This window comes from Anabrus simplex, chromosome 1, assembly GCF_040414725.1.
Source record: "Anabrus simplex isolate iqAnaSimp1 chromosome 1, ASM4041472v1, whole genome shotgun sequence".
Taxonomy (NCBI): domain Eukaryota; kingdom Metazoa; phylum Arthropoda; class Insecta; order Orthoptera; family Tettigoniidae; genus Anabrus; species Anabrus simplex.
In genome coordinates this window covers 527,623,125-527,648,453 of record NC_090265.1, presented here as the reverse complement: position 1 = coordinate 527,648,453, position 25,329 = coordinate 527,623,125, and the positions used below count along the sequence as shown (strand labels likewise).

Here is a 25,329-nt window from a genome sequence, read left to right as displayed (position 1 = left end):
GGGTCGGGCATACCTTCTTGATCTCCTTCTTCCAGGTGCTTCGGGATCTTCCTGAAGGTCTTTTCTCCAGCAGCTAGCTGCTTTACATCGCACCGACACAGATAGGTCTTATGGCGACGATGGGACAGGAAAGGGCTAGGAGTGGGAAGGAAGCGGCCGTGGCCTTAATTAAGGTACAGCCCCAGCATTTGCCTGGTGTAAAAATGGGAAACCACGGAAAACCATTTTCAGGGCTGCCAACAGTGGGGTTCGAACCTACTATCTCCCGAATACTGGATACTGGCCGCACTTAAGCGACTGCAACTATCGAGCTCGGTGGTCTTTTCTTATTAAGAGATCCCTTGTATAGATCTACTGGTGCTCTGTTATCCTGCATCCTCAGTACATGTCCAGCCCAGCAAAGTCTGTTGGATTCTATCACACCCATTACAGTGCGTTGTTGAGAGAGGGTGTAAATCTCATAATAGGATCTTTTCTACCAGCTTTGAGAGATAGGATCGAACCATGGGCCAAATATTTTTCTATAAACTTTATTCTCACAGGCTTGCAACTGCTGCTGCTCTTTCTTGGTTATATTCCATGTCTCAGAACCATAGAAGTACTGGTCGAATGATTGTATTGTGTAGATAATCATTTTTGAATTCCTTGTTAAAAACTTGGAGCCTAATATAGGGCTCATAGAGTAAAATGCCTTATTTGCATTCCAAATTCTAGCTTGATTTTTCCTCTTGCCTTTGGTTTCGATCATCGATTAATACACCAAGGAATTTAAACTCCTCTAAATATATATTTCCCAATCATAAAAGGGAATCTGTCAACCTCCTCATGATTCAGTTTCTGTACAACCATGTAATGTGTCTTTTTATCATTTACCCATAAGCCAATTTTTGTTGCTATTTCCTCTAGTTCCACAAATAACTACCTAATTTCTAATTCACTGCAGCCAATAAGAACAATATCATCCGCAAGGATGCAAGGAATTTATGTTGTCTCTCCAATATGATGCCACCAGGTACAAGAGCTAATTTCCTGATAATCTTTTCAAGTGCAATGTTGAACAGAAGAGGAGATAGTGCATCCCCTTGTCTCAGACCAGTTTTGTTCTGGAAGGTACTTGTTTTCAGCCCCTGAGCAAAACACAGCTAACATTACCATCCATACACAGTTTGTACATGTTAATTAATTTTATAGGAAAGCCGTACTCCATCATGATGTTCCACAGCTCTTCTCTATGGATTGAATCACATGCCTTGAAGAAATCTATAGAGAGATAATGAACCGACTCCTTGTGTTCCCACACCTTATCATTAATAGTCTTAATTGCAAATATGTTGTCTGTAGTGGATCTGTTACTACGAAAACCGTTCTGATAGTCCCCAACAACATTTTCAGCAAATAGTTTTAAAAGTTGTAAAAGAATAAAAGACAGAATTTTGTAGGTCATGTTTACAAGAGATATGCCACGATAATTTTGAAGTTCTTCCTTATCCCCTCCTTTATGAATTGGGACAATAAGTGATTCCTACCATTCTCTTGGAATCGTTAGAATGATCTCATATATGTATTTACGTAATCTTTCTCCACCGCATTTAATAAGCTCAGCAGAAATGTTGTCACTACCTGAAGCTTTATTGTTTTTTAAACGCATAATACTTTGTAATACCTCTTGATATGATGGCTCTGGTATTTGTTCTTCTGATAGGGAACTAGATGGTTTACCAATACAGGTTTCTAGATCATCACAATTCAGCAAGGAATCGAAGTATTGTTTACAGTAATTTAATAATTTGTCCTGATCAGCAATTAAATTTCCAGGCTTCTCTCTCATAATACTCGATCTTGGTTGAAATCCTTTTTTAATTGTGTTGACAGTTCCATACATCTTGCGGATGTTCTTGTTTCTGTAGTCATCATGCACTGATGCTATTTGTTGTCTAAGATGGAATTTTTTCTTTCTACGAATTAATTTACTACATTCTTTCTGTTATTCACTGTATAGTTCCTCAACATCTACATTCTTATTAGACTACAGCCACTTATTATACCATATTGCCACTTTACTAACTGCATCTTGACATGCCCCATCGAATCATTTCCTTTTCTTATTAACAATTTTGGTATCACTTTCATTGCTACTGTTGTCATGATTTGTTTTTCATCGTTCCACATTCATTCACAAACTTCGTCATTTGTTTCATCAATGTCTTCTGTAGGATCTTCTCCCAGAATATCAAATCTGTTTGCAATTTCCACATTATACTTAATCTTTCATCTTCCTGCTTCAGTTTCTCAGTGTCAACTTTGCATCTTTCCTGAGTCTATGACTTACAAAAGGTTTTCAATTTAATTTTAACAGAAGCAATTATCATATTGTGATCAGATCTTATCTCAGCTCCTCTGTAAACTCTGATATCAGTTATACAGCTTCTATGACTGTTATCAATTAGTACATGATCTATCTGATTGGCAGTCTTACTGTCACAAGAATACCATGTTTCCTTATGTATTTGTTTATGTGGGAAAGTGGTACTCCGCACATTCATGTTTGTGGATGTAGCGAAATTGATTAGTCTCACGGCATTATCATTGCTTTCGTCATGTAGACTTTCCCTTCCTATTCTTGGCACAAAAATGTCTTCCTTTCGAACTTTCACATTGAAATCGCCCCAAATCATCTTGACATCATGTATGGGTAATTTATTCCACGGTACTAACAAATCCTCATAAAAGGAGTCTTTAACGTGACCATCCTTGTCGTTTGTGGAGGCATGGCAGTTCACCAGTAATATGTTAAACCATTTAGAATGTACCCTCAAATAGCATAGCATGTTCAAAGGACACCACTGACGATGCTAGTAAATTTTGGACACAAAATGCAGTACCAAATTTGTGGGGTCTAGTTTCTTTACCACTTTTAAAAAGTGTATACTTCTCCATGTCCTGTATACCATTACCTAATAATCTAGTTTCTTGAATTGCAGCAATTCCCACTCTATACTTCTCCAGTTGTTGTCTGAGGATTTTGAAGGATCCAGGTTTATACAGGGCTTTTACATTCCTAGTTCCTATTCAAAAGGATGATTTCCATTGCAGGGTCATCATATTTTGATATCCATTCTTATTCATCCAAGGCAAATGTGAGAAATTCGTAACAACCTTTCTTCTTTTTATGCAAGAGCCGTTACCCTATGTGCAACCCCCAACCTGGAGGGCCAGAGACTTTTAATTTGCTGGTTATAATGTATAGCAGGTGGTCAGTCAGCCAAACATTTCTTGAGTTTCAGCAGGTACACTTACTCGACAGGGTGCATCCCCCAAGGTTCTCAACCAGCCGATGCTCGGGATACTCCTTCAGGTCTTTAACGGAGTGGTTTCCTGTTCCCTTCCCCATCCTATGCCATTGGCCATCTAGTGGCTCTTCCGTCTTTAGGAGCAGTTTCTCACTCCAAGGGCAAGAGAGTGCCCTTCCTTCTACCCGCTCATCTGCCCCCTAGGAGGCCGTTGGCATTTGGTAGAAGGTGGTCTCCTTATACCAGGAGATACTCGGTCCCTGCATTCGTTAACCGCCTGTATATAGTCTATATATATATTTATATATATATAAACCGTTGACCCTCTCTACCATGGGGAGATGAATGTCAGGATTTCACCGTCATTGAAACTGAGACCAAAAGGCATTTCCAAGTTTCTCTAGTTCTTTAGAGGAAAAATTGTGAGGGTGATTATAAAAATTACCAAAAAATGTAAAGGAACAATCACTTGAAGAATAAGACAAGACAGAGTCATGAAAGAAAGGAGGACTCCCTTTTACATAAGATGCCCTAATATCACAGAGAAAATGCGAGGTTTTTAATTTGATCGAGTATTTCATATGACAGCATTGCTTTTAATCGCGATATTCCTGCTGACTTCATTGTAATGACCTATGTTGATTTCAGTTGGGAAAACACAAAGGAAGTCTTTCTGAAGATGTAGAAAGGCAAGTGAAGAGCGAGAGTCTAGCATTATAATGAAAACTGCCCTAATCAATTGTGACTGGCAGTAGGCAAGTGGTTTTGCTATTACAATGAAAACTCTCTAACCCAGTCTTCACATGAGAAAAGATATATGGTGACTTCCCCGACGCGTTTATGGGGTAACGTTAAGAGCTATACGATGTAATACAATCTTATCCACAACGAGTACACTACTTAACCTAGAATTCTTGTGTACAACGTTGAATTCCATAGCGAAGCACAGGTGCATCAGCTAGTGTATATACTGTATATATATTTGCAGGGAAGAAGCACAATGGCGGGAGCAGCAGTTGCTTTGTTGCCTTTTTTGCATTTTCCTTCTGAGTTGCTCTGGTACATGTAACATGTACTGTAATCTGTTGCTTCGTTGCCTTCCTGCATTTTCCTTCCGAGTTGCTCTGGTACGTGTAACATGTACTGTAATCTGTTACTCTGTGAATCGCCGGCAGCTTATCACTGTTGAAGAGGACGTGTGAGATTTTTTCTTTCATATTAATACAGTGATTTATTTGTGTAGTGGCTGAGACAAAATAATTAGCAGGGACAGGTAATTAGAAAGGAACAAAATCAAACTTGCTTGATATACCTTATTATTTTTCTTGAAAGACACCAGACAAAAGTCTCAGCTGAATGAAGACAAGAAAGTGCCGAAGCAACAGGCTTTTCTGAGAGGACCTTTGTTGCTATAAAAACTGAAATAATCCCCATCCATACAACCTGCACCCTGGATTTCATAAAAAATCATTTGCATTTTTGTTTCTTCCCTCTATTATCTTGAAATGAAATACCAAGTTTCACAAGTGTGTGTGCCGCCGTTTTCTCGTTATGTTGTGAAAACCAAAATGAGGGCCTTTAAACCCCCTGTTTCCATGAGTCCATAAAAATAATATGTAGCTTAGTTTTTTCTGCATTTTATCTTGAACTAAAAATACTGAGTTCCACCAATTTATGTGCCACTGTTTTCTTGTTAAGCCGTGAAAACCAAAATGAATTCCCTCTAAACCCCCATTCCCCTTCAGTTCCTAAAAATAATTAGTAGTCTAGTTTCTTCCTACTTTTATCTTGAAACTGAGTATTGAGTTGCACAAATGTATGTGCCATCGTTTTACCGTGAGTTATGATTTTCATTTCCATGTTGACGTATAATTAATAAGATGGAGTTTGAGGGATCATCAGTTCTTGTTGAATATCAAATCAAGGGGAATCTGATAACAATCATCATTAGGGTTGCCTACATACAGCTCAATTGGTTGACATAAGACATCATAATAAAAAATTATATACATAATGGTGATTGCCTGAAAACACATCAGTGGGTTGCAAAAACATTACCTTGAATTGTAACGTACACATGGTAAGCAATACTTGGAACTTAAAGAGTTCTTAGTTCTGGCTTAAACTGTCGTGTGTTCATGGAACACGGAACACTGGAAACATATGCACTGGTTGAAAATATACACAAATACGACATGAAACGCTTATAATGATAGTCTTGTTTCTATCTAATTAAACTGGATGATATATATATACATTGAAATGAAATGTACAAAGACATAAACTACTTGGCACTTAAAAAAGTTCTTGGTCTTGGTTTAAAAAAATTGTTGTGTGTTCGTGGAACACGGAATAGACTTGTTGGTCTTGTTTCAGTCTATTGGAAACAAATACACTATGGTTGAGAATATACACATTGACTGAAAATTTATACATTGATATGAAACACATGGCACTTTAATGTTCTTGGATTTGGGTAAAAAATACTGTTGTACGTTTGTATAACTTGGCATAGACTTATCAATCGGTCTTGCCACAATCATCTGAAAACATGTGAACCTTTTGAAAGAAAACTTAATGCCTAATTATACCACACAATCACATGAAACGTTTGGTAATTTATGCAAGTTCTTGGATCTGGGCTAAAACAATGCACATGTGTTTGAAGATGCGGAATAGACTTGTTGGACCTTTCATCTACATAGATATATGAATCAGTTGAAATTATACATTGACTTGAAATACTTGGTATTTTAAGAAAGTTCTTGGATCTGATTTAAAATTATTGCCGTGTGTTTGTGGAACACGGAACATAATTGTCGGTCCTGTTTCAATCAACTTGAATATATGACATGCAGTAGTTGAAATGAAATACGTTTAACAATGAAACATTTAGAAATTGCTGGTTTTAGTTTACGTAATCTTACAGTGTTTTAGGATATATTTTACAATGTGTTGAATGGTGAACATCCCTCAACTCTATCTTATTAGTTTTACCATGATGTTGAGCAGAGCAGAGCAGAGCTGTTCTGATATGACAACCACGTTGTCATCAGAACAATACTGTCTTCTTAACATAAAATGACCAGTAGCTGATTACAAATATCAGGGGAATTCAGCAGGTTGCCCACCCAACAGCTGTGAGGATTTTAAAAACATGTATATTTTACTAGATTCAGTTTTGGAGTACTGTATATCATTATATAGGATTAATTTCTTATTAATAAAGCTCAAAGTAAAGTCAATTTTCCTTTTTTAAATTCTCCCTAAAATCAGGGTGTGCATATGATTCATGTATAACATAATTAGCTGGGTAGGATAGTGTCTTCTATGCTCATCCATATATTTTCACTGCTAGTTTTCACATTCTGACATTACAAGCAAGAAACGAAATTCAAGAAAAATCATACCTAACATCATCTAAATCATCCATCTGAGCTAAGTACAACGTATCATAATAATATCAAGAACCTTGAAAACCACCTATACAATAATTGGACATGCTCCCAGTACTTACCTCTGGCATAGCATCTGGAAACGATACATGTCAAGAAGACTTTGTTGAGCTTTTTCTCCTTCTCTCTATAATAGAAGCCTATTCCACTGTGGAAATGTTTTCCTCCATTTCGTCCGCGAGCAATAAAGAGAGGTGATTCTACAGGGTGAGAAAAAGAAGTCACAATCATTAATGACAATCCATTACTATTACAATCCATTACTAGCATTAGAAACAATGAGACAAGAGTCTCTAACACATAATTAGTTTTGATCATGGCGTTCAGACTTTCAAAACAATCCTTAGAGTTTGTCTCACCTACAGCTATATACACTATGTGATCAAAAGTAACCAGACACCCCCAAAAACATACGTTTTTCATCTTAGGTGCATTGTGCTGCCACCTACTGCCAGGTACTTCATAGCAGCGACCTCAGTAGTCATTCGACATTGTGAGAGAGCAGAATGGGGCGCTCTGCGGAACTCACGGACTTCGAACGTGGTCAGGCGATTGGGTGTCACTTGTGTCACAAGTCTGTATGCAAGATTTCCATACTCCTGAACATCCCCAGGTCCACTATTTCTGATGTGATAGTGAAGTGGAAACGTGACGGGACACATACAGCACGAAAGCGTACAGGCCGACCTCGTCTGCTGACTGACAGAGACCGCCGACAGTTGAAGAGGATCATCAAGTGTAACAGACAGGCATCTATCCAGACCATCACATAGGAATTCCAAACTGCATCAGGATCCACTCCAAGTACTATCACAGTTCAGCAGGAGGTGAGAAAATTTGGATTTCATGGTTGAGCGGCTGCCCATAAGCCACACATCACGCAGATTAATGACAAACAACGCCTCGCTTGGTGTAAGGAGCATAAACATTGGACGAATGAACAGTGGAAAAACATTGTGTTGAGGGATGAATCACGGTACACGATGTGGCGATCCGACTGCAGGGTGTGGGTATGGCGAATGCCCGGTGAACGTCATCTGCCAGCGTGTGCAGTGCCAACAGTAAAATTTGGAGGCGGTGGTGTTATGGTGTGGTCGTGCTTTTCATGGAGGGGGCTTGCACCCCTTGTTGTTTTGCGTGGCACTATCACAGCACAGGCCTATATTGATGTTTTAAGCACCTCGGGAATGGCGATTGCATCTTTCAACACGATCGAGCACCTGTTCACAATGCACGGCCTGTGGCGGAGTGGTTACACGACAATAACATCATTATAATGGATTGGCCTGCATAGAGTCCCGACCTGAATCCTACAGAACACCTTTGGGATGTTTTGGAACGCCGACTTTGTGGCAGGCCTCACCGACCGGCATCGCTACCTCTGCTCAGTGCAGCGCTCCGTGCAGAATGGGCTGCCATTCCCCAAGCAACCTTCCAGCACCTGATTGAACGTATGCCTGCGAGAGTGGAAGCTGTCATCAAGGCTAAGGGTGGGCCAACACCATATTGAATTCCAGCATTGCCGATGGAGCGCGCCAGGAACTTGTACGTCATGTTCAGCCAGGTGTCCGGATACCTTTAATCACATAGTGCATACCAGACTAACAACATAACTTAGCCAAGTTCATTTGCAGCCCTTAAAGAAATATAGAATGTTTTCAGTGTTTACAAATTGGCATTTACTAAAGAGGCAATAACAAGTCACACTTAGATGGAGAGAGAGGAACAAGAAGGAACACACAACAGGATAAACACAATGACAGGTCAAGTGTGGGAAAAGGGAGCAACAGAACGAGGAGACAAGGTCAAACATGAAAACACAAAAGAAAAAGGACAAATTTCACATCTCCAGATCTTCGAATAGATAGGCTCTGTTCTCATCAATCCCAGTTCTTATAAATCCATCTCTTCTCAGCCTCACAACACGTTAATTTCTGCTTCCCAGCTTCAACAGGAGGGCAGTCATCAATGCTCATCACAATCATAAACCAGCTGACAGGTAATATGCACTCTTCTTTTCCCACACCCTCTATCCAACTCTCTGCCTGGTGGAGGTAATGGACCATGACCTGACATCATCATGTTCTTCCATTATTCTTCTCTGAACACTCTACTCACCACTGCTTCCTCTACTTTGGTTTTCAACCTCTTGCTTAGCTTCCCCTCGATCCTGTCTTCCAGTCACCTTCCACTCAATCATTGTTCTAGGGGTTCTCATGTTTTCCAACCCATCAGTGTGGCCAAGCCACATATGGTCCCTATTCTATTTTGTAGCTTCTCTACCCCCAGCCTTTATAACATTTCTATGTTCCTTATAAGGTCATCTTTTGTCATCCCGAGCATGCTTCTGAGGAACTTCATTTCCACTCCCTGAATTATGCTTTCCTTTCTGGACGTTGTAGTTAACGTTTCAGCTCCATATGTCAGAATAGCAACAAAATATGTGTTCCTTAACACCCCATTCTATCATCATGGGAATAATGTTTGAATAATATGAGAGACATCATTCAAAGGAAGATTTCACCATGCTGATCACTTTCTAAATGTCCGCATCCGTAGCATAACGATTAGTGTTATTAACTGGCATCCTTGGGGGCCCAGGTTCGATGCCCGGTACTGCCAGAAATGTAAAACTGTCAGGAGGGCTGGTATGTGATTTAAATGGTACGTGCAGCTCACCTCCATCGGGGATGTGCCTGAAAAGAGCTTTACCACCTCAGGATAAGGACACGAGTTTACTTTAATTTCTAAATATTTCGAAAAACAATGTGAACAAGGATCAAACAAAGTGCACATTCTATAGAAGAATACATTACCATATTCTAAAAGCAGTGCACAATAATTATTTGATTTTAACCTTCACATTCTCTTCTTGAACAATTTCATACAGTAAGACCACTGAACTACAGAAATTAAGAAATCAACTCACAAAATAGTTTTCACTGAAAAATGCCTCCTCCCATATCGACTGTCCAGATGTTCACTACTGAAACTGTAAAAAATTGCATTTCATTGTGCAAACAGCTCCTATTGCTAGTGACTTTTACGTCGCACCGACACAGATAGGTCTTATGGAGACGATGGGATAGAAAGGCCTAGGAGTGGGAAGGAAGCGGTCGTGGCCTTCATTAAGGTACAGCCCCCGCAATTGACTGGTGTGAAAATGGAAAACCATGGAAAACCATCTTTGGGGCTGCCGACAGTGGGATTCGAACCCACAATCTGCCGGATGCAAGCTCACAGCCGCACGCCTCTGACCGCACAGCCAACTCGCCCGGTAACAGCTTCTATTAGTATATATGTTAGTTATATGTGAAAAAAAAATGTAGCGAATGTTTGTCGCATGATAGGTAGCCTATATTAGGATTAGAAACATATAAACATACCTATTGCATCACAAATTTTTGCTATTACCACTTAGTACAAGTACGGTCACATTTTTCCTAGCCCTAAAAATGTTATTTATTAACCCTTGTGAAAGAAACATGATTTACAACTCGGGTAAGAGCCGTCACCACAGTTGCGTGATTACGGAAAATGCAAGCCAATTTGTGCTTATAACATATATATTACGAACATAATTTCCCCCCCCCCCCCTATTCAATACATAGTTTTATTTACACTGCATGTATTTACATTACATATTTTGTCACATTTGCTTGAATATTTACATCTTAAACATCCAAGCTACTTACCACAAACTGCCTCTTCAGCTTCTAAAATTCAATAAAACTCTCAAGATAATCATTACGGATTATTCCATGCGAAACCTTTTTTCTTTGCAGTTTCATCCTCACCTCTCTACCACCGATAAGGGACCGCTGAACATCACCATAGCTCAGCATCTCAAAGACTTGCTCACACGTACCACAATCAAGTCATTGTTTTGTATTATGCACATTCACTTGTTTGCCAACAGGAATTTTTTTAATCATTTCAGCCAACTTGGCTACCATTATAGTACATCATCTTCTGTGACTAGGTATCAAGTGTCTGGAACACACGCAGCACTATGTTGAATCATTCACGATTGGGAGCAGAGTTGATGGAGTCTAAGTTCAGTTCATAAGTATACAGAACACTGCAAGGTTAAAAATACTTTCACAGATAATCTGCACTTGGAAAATCGACAGCTGAATGTACCTAAATGTAAATAAATTCATACTAAACATGCCCATTACTGGTGCAGAACCTTGCATAATAAGTAGCATGGTAAATAAATACTTGTTGAACATCCCTTCAATTGCTATAGATTTCAAGGTACATTAAGATGCCAGAATTATGACCTGCAGGTGTTCTTTAATGTGCTGGAATCACATAGAGCTTAACAGAGATATGATCCCCCTACAAGTTGAAAAGAAACCACATTTTGCTTCCATAAAATCATCACTTCAGCAGTACCAAACATTAATGAGAAAGACTCACCTATTCGAGGTTGAGATAATGATACACTGCCAGGAGGTGCAGACTCTGGGGGAAAAAAAAAAAAAATCAGACATCAGACTAAAATCTTAAACAGAATATTGGACTTAATTATGTATTTAGTCATGGATATATCACTTACTATTTCTAGCAAAAGGCAGTGAATTTGGCTTGGTCTTGTGTCGAGCCCGCTTCATAGCAGACATGATTGAATCTTTGGTAATCCGAGCACGAACATGATCAGGTAGGCTACAAATAAGCAAAACAAAATTTCTCACATATTAAATAAATAATACACATATTAACAAAATTGAAACATTTATCCAAAAACAGAAACAAGATATAGAAAGAAGGGCACAATCTGCATTTAAATCTTAGCAGTCAAATAATCTTGGATGGATACACCATTCTAGACAGAAAAATGTAGACAGAAAGAACTATTAATGCAAAGTCCAAAAACCAGTAGCACCTACAGAAGAGTACCAACTTTGGAGCAACCTTGACCTGTTGTCAGCTAAAAAACATAGTAGTAGTCTCAAACAAAGAAGTAGTCTCAAAAGAAAGCACCTCGATAAAGGTGTAGTTTCGTTGGAAAGCTTTTGGAGAAGTGCATTTCTCTTTGCATTTCTTTTTTTTAATAGTCTACACTCAGCACAACTTCTAAGAATGTAACTATACGAAGCATGGCTTTCCATTTAGTGTTTCTTTGCATTGACTAGAAAACCATGACCACGAACTGCTACATTATAGATGTGATACTGCCCAAGAGTAGCTAAAAGATTACATGTTGCTATTAACATGTGGTATTCTTTAATAAACATACATCAAAGGGGTTCTGATATACAAGAACAACAGGAGATCATGATGTCAGAAAATACCTGACAAATGAGTGCATAGGGTTAATAACATATTTACTGATGTAAGTTTTATTTCAAATATTCTCAAGTGCCCTAATGAAATGTGGAAATTCTCAAAGTGATGGTCGTAGAAAATCTTAGAAATGGAATCTAGAACTAAGAGACAAGTGTCATCCAAGTACTTAAATAAATAATGTGAAGATCATGATTGTTATGATGATAATTAATGGTGTGCGGCCTCCGAAAAGGCCTCGTGCAGATCTTTTGATCTGACGCCCGTAGGCAACCTTCACGTCGTGATGAAGATGAAATGATGATGAAAACGGCACATACACCCAGGCACTGTGCCAGGGGAATTAACCAATTAGGGTTAAAATTCCAAACCCTGCCAGGAATCGATGCCAGAAGATCTAGATTTGTCTAATATTACACTCAGCACAACTTCTGAGAATGTGACTATACGAAGCACACTAACCATTTAGCCATAGAGCCGGACTAACTCGTGTCCTCATCCTGAGGTAGTGCAGCTCTTTTCAGGCACACCCCCAATGGAGGTGAGCTGCATATACCATTTTAACCACATACCAGCCCTCCTGCCATTCTTAATTATTGGAATTAATAATTTTTCTTCTGTATTTAGTGTCATTAAAAATTTGACATGATGAGAAAAATAGTTCATAGTGTGTGTAGTATTTTTCATATCTATGGTAGTGTTTTTTTGATTATTCAATTGTTTTATCCAGAGATTGTGACGTCAACCTTCTCACACCGAAACCGAGCTAAATTTATATTTACTCTATGAATAAAACTGTGATTCTTTTGTTTTTCTTGTGCGGAGTAATGGCGCAATGTGTTGTTGAGTGTAGAGTTGAGTTGAGACAGAAAGTTTTAATAAAATTTTCTAATCAATTATATTACTGAGAGTTGTGCCTGAATTTATTTCTGATAAGTTATGGGCCCAATGCGCCATTAAGTCATGAGTAAAAATGGAATCAGTTGCAGATACGCCGAAGATTGAGAGACTTGGGCCGAAAAACTATGTGGTGTGGTGCTAGCGAGTGAAAGCTTTCCTAATAAGAAAGAAATGCTGGGCTGCCATCGATCCCAGTTATGATGATGATGATGATGATGATGATGATGATGATGATGATGATGATGATGATGATTTAACTACAGACGAAGAGGACCTAAACGCCACTGCACTTAGTTACTTGATGGAGTTGGTAGAGGACTGTTACTTGAATGATGTAACCAGACATGAACGAGCAAAGCATGCCTGGAACAGACTTAAGGCAATCCATTTCAAGATTTCTCCTTTTCAATTTGTGAGTACCATGGACAAATTGGCAAGCTGTATCAAGAAACATGATGAACCTGTTTTGGAATATCTGAATCGAGTTGAGCAATTAGTGGAAAAACTGAGAAATCATGAATCCAACATCACTGAGAAATCATGGATCCAACATCAATGATCAAGACCTGGTGGCCTACATGCTGAGAGGTTTGAAGCAAGAAAATTACAAACACATTGCCCATGTGATGGAGTTAAATGAAGAAAAACTATCGACAGAAAATGTGAAGAGTAAATTGCTGCTGGAAGAAGATAGACTAGAGAGAGAGAAGGATGAATGTGAGAAGAAAAATCAAGAATTGAGAAGCTATGTTATGAAGAACAAAGGAAAATTCCATGGTTTTGAGAAGAAACACAATTTTGCTGGTGAAAATTCAGTTCTTCTGATAGATCCTGTCACTGTTGTGGTCAACTTGGGCATTTTGCAAGAGAGTGTCCAAAAGAAAGAGAAGCCAAGTCAAGAGGAAATGTAATTTGTTACTCTTGTGGCAAGGAGGGACATCCTTCGTGTAAGTGTAGAAACTCTGAAGCTAGTACAAGTGACAACAGGGGCTCAGACGGGAATGCCCATGACAAAAATAAGCCACAGAGAGAATTCAAGAATAAAGTTGCCACTTATGAAGAGAAGAAAGAACCGGAGACAGAAGAAAAGAAGACTGGAAATAGCACTGTGAAAGTGAAATATGCTGTGCATTTGATGACAGGACCTGAGGACAACGGTTGTAACCATCACATTACACTTCACCGTGAGTTGTTGAACAACTTTACAAGAAATGTGTCAGGTTCAGTGCAGGTGGGAAAGAAAAGTGTCGTATGTGATATGAAAGGCAGTGGGTCCATAGTGCAGAAAATAAGTGATCTGTGTGGTGGATGGACTTTGAAACTAACCAAAGTGCTGTGGGTTACAGATGCATCTGATAATATTTTGTTGGTGAGGCAACTTGAGAAAACTAATGTGCATTTTGAGATAGACAATGGAAAGTTGACTGCTTATGACAAAGGGAATGGAGGTAGTGAATTTTTCAATGCCTATGCAAGAGAAGAAGATGACATGTATATCATCAAATGTGATTGGTATGAAATAGAGAAATCTGACTGTCAAGATAGTGATGGTGAACAGGAATCTGTGTGTGCAGTTGCTTGCAAGATGGTAACAAGAGAAATATGGCATGGCCGTTTTGGGCATGCTGAAAATTTGCCTGACAGTGATTTGATTAGCAAGCAAAAAGGTAGTGAGAAGTGAGAAGTGTGAAGTGTGAATGAAAGGCAAAGCTAAAAGTGCTCCTTTCCCAGATAGACTAGTGGAATCACCAGCTCCCTTAGAACTTGTTGTTTACTCTGATGTTTGTTATGTAAAGCCTGAAACCTTGGGAGAGGGGGAATATTTCCTAACCTTGACAGATGACTATTCGAGATACCGTGAAGTGAGTGTGTTAAAACACAAAAATGAGTCTTGTGAAAAAATAATTATATTCAAGAAAAGAGCTGAGAATATTCAAGATAAAAAACTGAAAAGTGTTCAAACAGATAGGAGGGGAATATTGTAATAATGACTCCAAACAGTTCTTTGTTCACAATGGTATTGTTCACAGGCTGTCTTTACCAGGGGAACACCAGCAAATGGGAGTGGCAGAGAGGCTGAATCAACAGCTTCTGACTTTAGTTCAGTGCATGCTATTGAATGCAGGTACGCCTTTGAATTTTTGGGATGAGGCAATCTATACCGCCTGTTACATTAAGAATAGGTGTAAAGCATCTGCTATTGAAAACAGTGTACCCTATGAGTTGTGGTTTAACAAAAAATTGTCTGATGAGGAAATTTGTAGAATGAGATGAATGTAGATGTCGTGCCTGTGCATATGAGGAACATAACAAAGCTGAGAAATTAGAGTCTAGAACAAAGGAATGTGTCTTTTTGGGCTATCCTGACAACAGAAGAGGTTATAGGCTGTGGCACTTGGAAAACAAGTGTGTTGTTTTGTCCAGAAATGTAGTATTTGAGGAGAGAGTGTTTCCCATGAAAACTAAGGAAGGACCTGCTACTGTGTTACCTGTTAAGTCGTGAGAAACCATTGGTCGTAGATTTAAGTTTGTTTAACTCTGATAAATGAATCTGACTTGGTGCGCAGAACTGATGAGCAAGTAGTAGATGAGCCAGAGATAGGTCCTGAAATCAGTGTGAATAACATCAATGCTGAAGTGTAGGAAGAACCCATCATTCCTGAACTACGTAGGTCACAGAGAATCAGAAACAGACGAAAGTGTGTGGGTTGCATTGGAAGTAATTTGCATGTTGTGTCTGCTGTAACTGACAGTTTACCAAAGAGTGCCAAGGAAGCTTTGAATGGTCCTGAATGTGAAAAATGGAAATCAGCAATGGAGAAGGAGCTAAGTAATTTTGAGAAAAATGAGTGTTGGGAATTGGTAGAGAGACCAAAGGGAAAGAATATTATTGGGACAAAATGGGTGTTCAGAATCAAAGAAGGACTTGATTGTAATGAGAACATTTACAGGGCCAGGCGTGTAGCTTTAGGTTATAAGCAGGTAGAAGGTGTTGATTATAATGATACTTATAGTCCTGTTTTGAGGCATCAGACTGTCAGAAACCTGATTGCTCTGGCGGTTGTCAAAGGTTGGAATATTCAACATTATGATGTAGATGCGGCATTTCTAAAGCGTAACATTAAGGAGGAAGTGTTTGTGGAGCAACCAAGTGGTTCTGAAAGAAAAGCCAACTGTGTCTACAAGTTAAAGAAAAGCATGTATGGTTTACACCAAAGTTCAAAGGACTGAAACATTTGTTTTGATGGTGTCTTGAAGTCAATCGGTCTTAAAAGATCTGTTTGTGAAGCATGTGTGTACTTCAGTAAAAATACGCTAGTTGGAGTGTATATTGATGATATTGCAATAGTTATAGCGTCCGCCATGCCAACTGGCTATGGGCCTGGCCCGGCACCGTATACGCCCACCCCTTACGCTTCAACCGCGCCAATCACAAGCAGTGATTAAGTGCTGGGCGGGCCCTTCTCTCCTCTGTCCGTGGTCGCACCGCATGGAACGACGGAAATTACTTTACTATTAATCTGGAGTCTTCCATCTCACGATGTTCCTGGATCCATCGAGCATCCGGATGAATCTAGAAGGGCCAACACAGGTATATAAAAGAGGAACGACCTGCCTGTAATTAGTGAGAGTTAGACGGAGTGAGTGAGTGAGTGAGTGAGTGAGTGAGAGTAAGATTGAGTTCGCTGGCATGAGTTAGGGAGGAGCGCAGTCAGTGATAGCCTGGGCTGAGATGTCAGCCTGATGGAGTATCTGCCTGATGGAGCCAAGGACTCGTTCCTGTTTCACTGATGTCGTGTGTGTGAGTCCCTTGAAGCCGGCTGCTGGAGAAGAACCTTGGGTGTTCTGGAGCAGCGCGAAGGGAACACTGGGTGCCGACGTGTGCAGACTGCGAACGGAGTTTGACGGGTTGAATGAACAGCGGATACTATCCCGACCTGCGAGACTGACGTGTAGGCTGTGGACCGTGATAGTGCTAACGAGTGTGACTGAGTGGCTGAGTGAGTGTAGTGTAAATAATCGATGACTCTGTGTGTGTGTCATTGTAGGTGGAACATGAGAAACCAAGAGAGAGAGAGAGAGAGAGAGAGTGCGAACTGTGTAAGTGTGTAACCATGTACTTGTGTAAGTTGTAAGCTCGGCTATCATCTGTGTGTGTGTAAATCTGTAATTGTAGTGCGTACTTAATAAATCTTAGAAATAGAACACTACCAGCTTCTGTACTCATTTATTTACTTATTTACCCTGCCAAGTTGCTACAATATGATAGCTATTGGTATTGTTGAAGTTTTGGAGTGGTTTAAGTCAGAGTTGTGTCACTATCTAGACTTCAAGGATCTTGGGCAAATTAAGAGATTTTTATCGGTGCCTATGACTGTAACCAAAGATGCGGTGTATGCTGATCAGTTCGAATACTTTGATAATCTGATACATGAGTATAACTTAGAAAATGCCAAAGGATGTGTTGCTCCGTTGGATGTAGGGGACAAGAGGATTTCAGGGGAGGCCGATACTTGTAATCAGACTTTGTATCAAAAGGCTGTAGGCAATCTACTTTATATAGGCAACAATACAAGTCCGGACATATCCTTTGCGGTCTGCAAGCTGAGCCAGTACTCTCAGAACCCTAGCGTAAAAGATTGGCAAAGAATAAGAAGGTGTTTAGATATCTGAGAAAAACAAGAGTTGTGAAGTTCAGCTACAAAGCTAGTGATGATTCAATGAGTGTTTATTGCAATGCTGATTATGCTCTGAGGACAGGAAATCTATGACTGGGTATGTGTGCAAATTTGCTGGTTGTCTGGTTATATGGTCTATACTCCGTACGGCTCTACTTCTAAATTGACGTTTTAGCAGATTTTGGCTCTGTCTGGTGGTTATGCGCTGAAGCATAGACATTCAACCAATCCCAAGCTGCCATTCATATCGATTTATATCGGCAGAGCACGATCTCGAAACCTAGTTGCCAACTCTAATATTACATTCGCCACGTGGTTAACCTATCTCGCTCAGCGTGTATGGTATTCGGTACGGTTCGCGATCTTTTGCATTTTCCTTCAATATTTAGTGTGTTTGTTCCAGTTCCAGTGACTCTGAGATCAGTAGAGTGTTCCCTTTGTATTGCCATAACCTCCTTTCTGTCCCAGCCATTAGCCGTTAGTGATGTGTTATTTTCTCATTCTCTTTTATTGTTAATAATATATCTATTCTCTTTTAGTGCCAGATATTGTTAGAAAGTGTAGTTCTTGTGAATTTGTTTTCAATCCATATTCATTTGTTTTTCTGAGTACTGTATTACAATTTACGAGGGCTGTTTACCGCGGTCATATTGCATCAGCTGTTCTCACAGGCATAGCGCGCTGGCAACAGAGGGAAGGTGATGCTCATTTGTTTTGCGAAACTTCAATTTAGAAGTAAGGCCGTGCGGAGTATAGTAAGAAACAACAGATTGTTGCTACTTCAACTGTGGAGGTTGAGTTTGTTTCAATGATGGTGTGCACAAAGGAAATTTTGTGGCTGCATAATTTTTTCAATGAATTTGATTATTGTAATTACGTTAAAGTGCCAATTCAAATTCTTTGTGATAATCAAGGTGCTATACATGTGAGCTCAACTCATGTTGTGTCTGAGAAAACTAAACATATGGATGTTCGCTATTCGTTTGTAAAGGACATTGTGGCCAAGGGATTGGTAAAGTTTGTGTACGTACCATCAGATGAAAATGTGGCAGACGTTTTCACAAAGGCATTGTCAGGGGAGGGAACTTCTAAATTTAGGAACTTGTTAGGACTTGTTGATTAGCGTCCACATGTTTATTTGCGTGTGTTGCTATTTTTTTTAATTTGTGTTTGTGGTCAAATTTTTATGACAATGGGAGGTATTGGAATTAATAATTTTTCTTCTGTATTTAGTGTCATTAAAAATTTGACATGATGAGAAAAATAGTTCGTAGTGTGTGTAGTATTTTTCATACCTACGGTAGTGGTTTTTTATTATTCAATTGTTTTATCCAGAGATTGTATCACCAACATTCTCACACCGAAACCGAGCTAAATGTATATTTACTGTATGGCTAAAACTGTGATTCTTTTGTTTTTCTTGTGCGGAGCAATGGCGCAATGTGTTGTTGAGTGTAGAGTTGAGTTGAGACAGGAAGTTTTAATAAAATTATCTAATCAAAATGTAACTGTTATTACAGCAGTTACACTAAACAAAACACTAAACACAGTAAAGGGAGGAAAGTAAGTGCAATTACACAGTACCAAAAACCACTATACACTTAGTGAAACATCGGCTGAAACTATGCGGAGCTCCGCCGATAACAACATTAATAAATATCAGTAGGGCCAACTACATGACAATAAACCAGGAAGGTGGGAAGGAGCTGGGAACCTCCCAAGGGCATGGAGATGGCTTAGGTTGCAGTTTCGGAAATAATCAACCGTGATCCTTAATTTTCAAAAATATTATTTACCAAAGGACTTTACAAATGAATTCTGAACAACATCCGCCATGCGGAAGGTACCGACACATAACTATAGTAAATACAATCTGCATGTTCTGCTGAGACACACCAATTATTAATACACGTTCTTTGACAATAGCTTCCTATAAGTTCAAAGATTCAAACAAACTATACATCTAGTCACAAATCCAGTTGTACAATGCAATTTAGTAGGTAAGAAGAAACGTAATACGCTATTATAATTTACAGTGAAGTTAAACGTACTTTTCAAAAACTCTGGCGTACATCAAGTGACACGGAACTACCAGAGGCAAAACCCCAAGGTAAATATATAAACTACAATTTACATATTTAGCGAAACAAGGAATGGGGAATGCCTCGAAAACAAACAGGCAAGCCCAGCTGAAAAGCTAAGGCATCATAAATAATTAAGTGGCGAATCTAGGTGAGTTTAAGGCAGACTCCTATATGAAAAAGCAAGCGAACATTACAGGAAATTTAAGCTGGAACAGAAATCAAGTGTGCTTACCCCTAAGTGGCCCATCCCGGTAGCGAGACAATGTCAAAACTTCGGATAACCAGACAGACCGCTCACAGACCACAGACCGACCAAGAAATGCTGCCTCGCTCTCTTTAAAAGTAAACCCCTGGCCTTGGAGTAGCCAATCAGAACGCATGAGCCTGCCTATCGCCACCCAGATTCACCAATCACAACTCCTACTTCAGTCGCGAACTTTAAATAAGTTTCTCGAATACGCATGATCGCAAATCTTCCATTTCCAGCACAGTCAGAAAATACTTTCTAGAATACATAAGCAACAAAAGGCAACACACCCTGTTCAAAAATTCATGTATCAACTTTCTGGATACTTCCAGAAAATATAGAACCAAAATCTACTATTTACAAATACAGTATGTTACCAAAATATTACACTGTACAGGTTAGGTCGTTACATGGAATACAAATAAAACATATCACCACACTTCGGATCATACAGCAAGTACTACGGAAGGTTTACAAATAAAGTCTTCAATAAAACTTTCCACGTCCAATACATTCTACACCTGTGACACAATTATATTGTTGAGAGTTGTGCCCGAATTTATTTCTGATATAAATTTCTGGCAGTACCGGGAATCGAACCCGGGCAACGGAGGACAGCAGCTAATAGTCCTAACCACTACGCTACAGAGGCGGGCGTGATTATGATAGTAGAGTAGAGGTTTTAACATTCAATCTGCAGTGAAGAACAGGAAATATGGTCACTTACAGACCTGTACGTAACTAGATTACTTAAGGTAATAATGATGCTACTAAGAGGCTAATGTTGTGCAGTTCTAACTCTCTGTCAGAGAAAATTCCATAACCTAGCACCAGATGCAAGGAATGAACGGTTGTGCACTAATGTACAATTTACAGGTACAGTGAAATATCCATACAACAATTACCGATACAACGATAATCCCCTCTGTAATAATAAAATACTCCGGTCCCAGTACTAATTCTATAAATTCAATGTAAAATTTCTCTCAATTTAACAATACCCTCATTAACGAGAAATCTCTCTGTTACGATTGCCTTTTCAGATCCTGGTGATGTGCCATCCTCCCAGTACTATGATAATCCAGGCACAAAAATAAATAGTAACATCTGTTAATAGCATGTGAAGATAGAACTTTTCTATTCTGTAAGCACAGCAAGCAAGAGTATTTATGGATGTGTATTTACCTGAGGGGTGGATCCGTTGAGTAACTCAAGGAACTCTGCAGCTATGGAATTCTAGGAAGTTCTAGGTAGTGTGCATACCAGAAGGATTTAAATGGCAGTACTGGAACTATCAGAGAGCTGCTTAACCGTCGTCATCTCATTTTGACACACTGTTATACATTCTAAGAACCACTGTAGCAGTGAATCTCGACTCAATTAGGTCTTTGCAGGTTTCTTTGTCTTTGAAAAGGAATGTGAAAAAGACTGTCATTTACGATTTCTACAGAAGTTTACAATAGTGGAGTGCTGCACAGTGTGAACAACAATTACGTGCAAGAAATTAAAATTATCTGGACTAGACATAGGTAAGGTATTGTCATTACGTATTTTTTTTTTTTTTTTCTGTTGTCTCAAACCTCAGCAGTGGGAATTAAAGGATATGATGTGGTAGGTAATTAATGTACTGGAATTCAATTTTCAGACTTCCGTTCATCAATTGACATAAGAACCTGTTATACTAAGTCCCTCTTCATAAGAATAACTCCCTCTAAAACTTTTTTTCCTACTCTTTCGTCTGCATGGTATCGTTGTATTGAGATTTCACTGTATGGTAAATGAAGAGTTGCACTGGGTGTAATGTTGATGGGTGGAGGAGAGGTAGCTAAGTTCTGAGGAAAGATACCATGGTGCTGCTTCGTTCAGAAGCTGGGTTATGAGTGTAGCAGCCTGTAAATATCTCATCAGTATTACATGATCAAATTAAACTCATGAGTTTCAAATGGGTCAGCTTGTTTGGGATAAAGAATTATGCTGATGATGGCAAAGTACAGGTAGTTTGCTTTTCTGAACAAGTCAGAAAATTAAGGAAGCTATTTTCAGGTATATAAACTACAATGATTTCTTTTTAAATCTGCTGGCACACTGACCACTCAATGTTGTAGTGAATGCTACATGTATAAAAATTATCCACTATTTAATACCGTAGTTTGAAGAACACATGCATATAATGCACATACTATTAGGCAATAGCTGTTGCACTTGCCCACATAATAGATCGAAATAAAGGTAATTAAGAGAACTATATACAGTAGATGGTGACAACTTGCTAGTCCAGGAGAAGGCATTGTTGAATATTAGTTAATCAATGGCTAGTGACTGATTACTAATAATGATATTCTCATCAGATATAGACAGTATGCAAGGTAATTCACAAATATAGCAGTTCTTTTATGCCAATAGCTGTTAAATGGAATTCAAAAATATCTTCTACAGGGAATCAACAAATAGTTTGCTTCAAATAGAATGAGATCTTATAAAATGTCTTTATCTCGTGAACCGACTGTGTATAAAATGCTTTTTTCAATTTCACTGAGAAACTGTCCCAGGAACAAACAGAAAACTGGAAGAATAGAGAAGCAAGTACAATCATTTGCACCTACTTGTTCATAAGAATAAAGAAATGAAAGCTATCGTCAGTATCAATGGGACATGTGGTATATTTTATGTAAAATTTCTAAAGCTTGACGTTTTATAAAACAATTTCATAACTAAAACAGTGAGTCAATTAGTAGTCCTCCATTTCATTGCAAATATCTTCCATTGCTTCATTTAAATTGTATATTAATTTTCTTAGTTTTAATTAACAGAAATGTTTTTACCATTCAATGTTTAAAATTTATGGTTATTAAAAGAAAATGGAGAAATTCAATGGAAATTTAGATCTGATTTTTTAAAATTTATATTTAAACAACTTAGTAAAATATTCACATGTCTAGTCCTTTAGGATGGTAGACTAATAAAACATTCAACTGAATTCAAGAGTGGTTATGTTTCTGAAAAATCAGAAGTTGAAAATATGAAGAAGTATGGAGGTAACAATAGCTTTAATAGAGGTGACAGACATGCTAAAACATAGAAGTGACAGGCAATCCATTTCTTGGGCTTTCAAGTACCTACTCAGCTTTGGACCCAGGTTCGCAACTCGCTGGTTTGTGTTTTTTCCATTAAAGATTTAACTCAGTAAGTTCAGGATAAATAATGTAAGGGGCTTTTGCAACTCTGGTAAGGGTAATACAGAACCATTTACTTGCTGATAGTAGTCTACCACATTATTCACAAAGTATATAAATTTGTCTTTGCACAGCAAAAATGTTCATAATATATACCTTGTACATATTGAACTGGAAATGAACTTACCTAGCTGTTTCTTCATTATAAATTCTAGAATACGGTGTTGTCTCATTCATGCAGCGGCGCAGAATGGCCATTCTGCTAGTCATTACATTCAAGAGATCAATGTCAGGATCATGATTGTGTTTTCGGGTCAGCCATATCTTATTATCAGAGATGAATGCTACAAAGAAAGGTTGTACATTAAAATGGCACAAGTAAATAGTATTATTTTCCTAAAATCTTAATCATATTTTTTTCTAGAAATATTCATGCACAGTTCACAAGAGAAAACAATAGTAGAATTGATCATGTCACTGTACTTATTTATTCTAAGGGTAGACCTCTCTGTGGGTCAGTGGTAGTGTGTTAGCCTCAGTATCCCAAGATCGTGAGTTCAAACCCGAGGGAGGTAGACAGAATTTTAAAAGGCGGTATAAAGTCTATTCAACATTCCATGTTGTGCTATGTCTGCAAGTAAAAGAACTCTTGCAACACTTTTGGTGTTTACCCAACAACATTAATTAAAACTCAGCCATAGATCACTGAACAGAGATCTGGTTTACTCTGTCATCTGGTATAGTAAAACAGAACCTCAAAATTGATATGCAGAGAGCCTAAATGCCATTAAAATAAAATGCCTGCACATGGTAGCTAAGGCATCGTTGTTGTTGTTGTTGTTGTAGCTGTTGTTGTTGAAGTTGTTGTGGTGGTGGTCGTCGGGGTCAAGATTACGATTTTTGGGACAACTGCTGTAAACTAAAAACTTCAGGAGGGACAACATGTGACAGTTATATGCCGAACTTACATACATACACACATACATACATACATACATACATACATACATACATACATACATACATACATACACACACACATAAAACATTAACATTATAGACTGTTATGCCTTTCAGCGTTCAGTCTGCAAGCCACTGTGAATTTACTAAATGTCGCCACAATCCTCGATTTGCAACCAGTGTAGTAGCCTCATTTAGTTCTATACCTCTTATCTTTAAATCGTTAGAAACTGAGTCTAACCATCGTCGTCTTGGTCTACCTCTACTTCTCTTACCCTCCATAGCAGAGTCCATTATTCTACCAGGTAACCTATCCTCCTCCATTCACCTCATATGACCCCACCACCGAAGCCAGTTTATGCGTACAGCTTCATCCATCGAGTTCATTCCTAAATTAGCCTTTATCTCCTCATTCCGAGTACCCTCCTGCAATTGTTCCCACCTGTTTGTACCAGCAATCATTCCTGCTATTTTCACGTCTGTTACTTCTAACCCATGAATAAGATATCCTGAGTCCACCCAGCTTTCGCTCCCGTAAAACAAAGTTGGTCTGAAAACAGACCGATGTAAAGATAGTTTCGTCTGGGAGCTGATTTCCTTCTTACACAATACTGTTGATCGCAACTGTGAGCTCACTGCATTAGCTTTACGATACCTTGATTCAATCTCACTTACTATATTACCATCCTGGGAAAACACACAACCTAAATACTTGAAATTATCGACCTGTTCTAGCTCTGTATCACCAATCTGACATTCAATTCTGTTGAATTTCTTACCTACTGACATCAATTTAGTCTTCGAAAGGGTGATTTTCATACCATACTCATTGCACCTATTTTCAAGTTCCAAGATAATACACTGCAGGCTTTCGGCACAATCTGCCATTAAGACCAAGTCGTCAGCATAGGCCAAACTGCTTACTACATTTCCACCTAACTGAATCCCACCCTGCCATTTTATACCTTTCACCAGATGATCCATGTAAACTACGAACAGCAAAAGTGAAAGATTACAGCCTTGTCTAACCCCTGTAAGTACACTGAACCAAGAACTCATTCTACCATCAATTCTCACTGAAGCCCAATTGTCAACATAAATGCCTTTGATTGATTTTAATAATCTACCTTTAATTCCATATTCCCCCAGTATAGCGAACATCTTTTCCCTCGGTACCCTGTCATATGCTTTCTCTAGATCTATGAAATATAAACACAACTGCCTATTCCTCTCGTAGCATTTTTCAATT

General features: G+C 38.8%; 1 protein-coding gene across 1 annotated transcript in view; it reads right to left on the bottom strand.

Moving 5' to 3' along the window:
* The window catches only part of LOC136869059 (uncharacterized), a 255,307-nt gene that overhangs the window by 115,097 nt on the left and 114,881 nt on the right, over positions 1-25,329 (bottom strand). Inside the window, exons 7-10 of the mRNA XM_067144821.2 lie at positions 23,308-23,464; positions 11,310-11,416; positions 11,171-11,215; positions 6,808-6,945 (exon numbers count right to left, since the gene is read on the bottom strand). Of these exons, the coding sequence (XP_067000922.2) occupies positions 6,808-6,945; positions 11,171-11,215; positions 11,310-11,416; positions 23,308-23,464 (447 nt within the window). The remainder of the gene's footprint in view (positions 1-6,807; positions 6,946-11,170; positions 11,216-11,309; positions 11,417-23,307; positions 23,465-25,329) is intronic.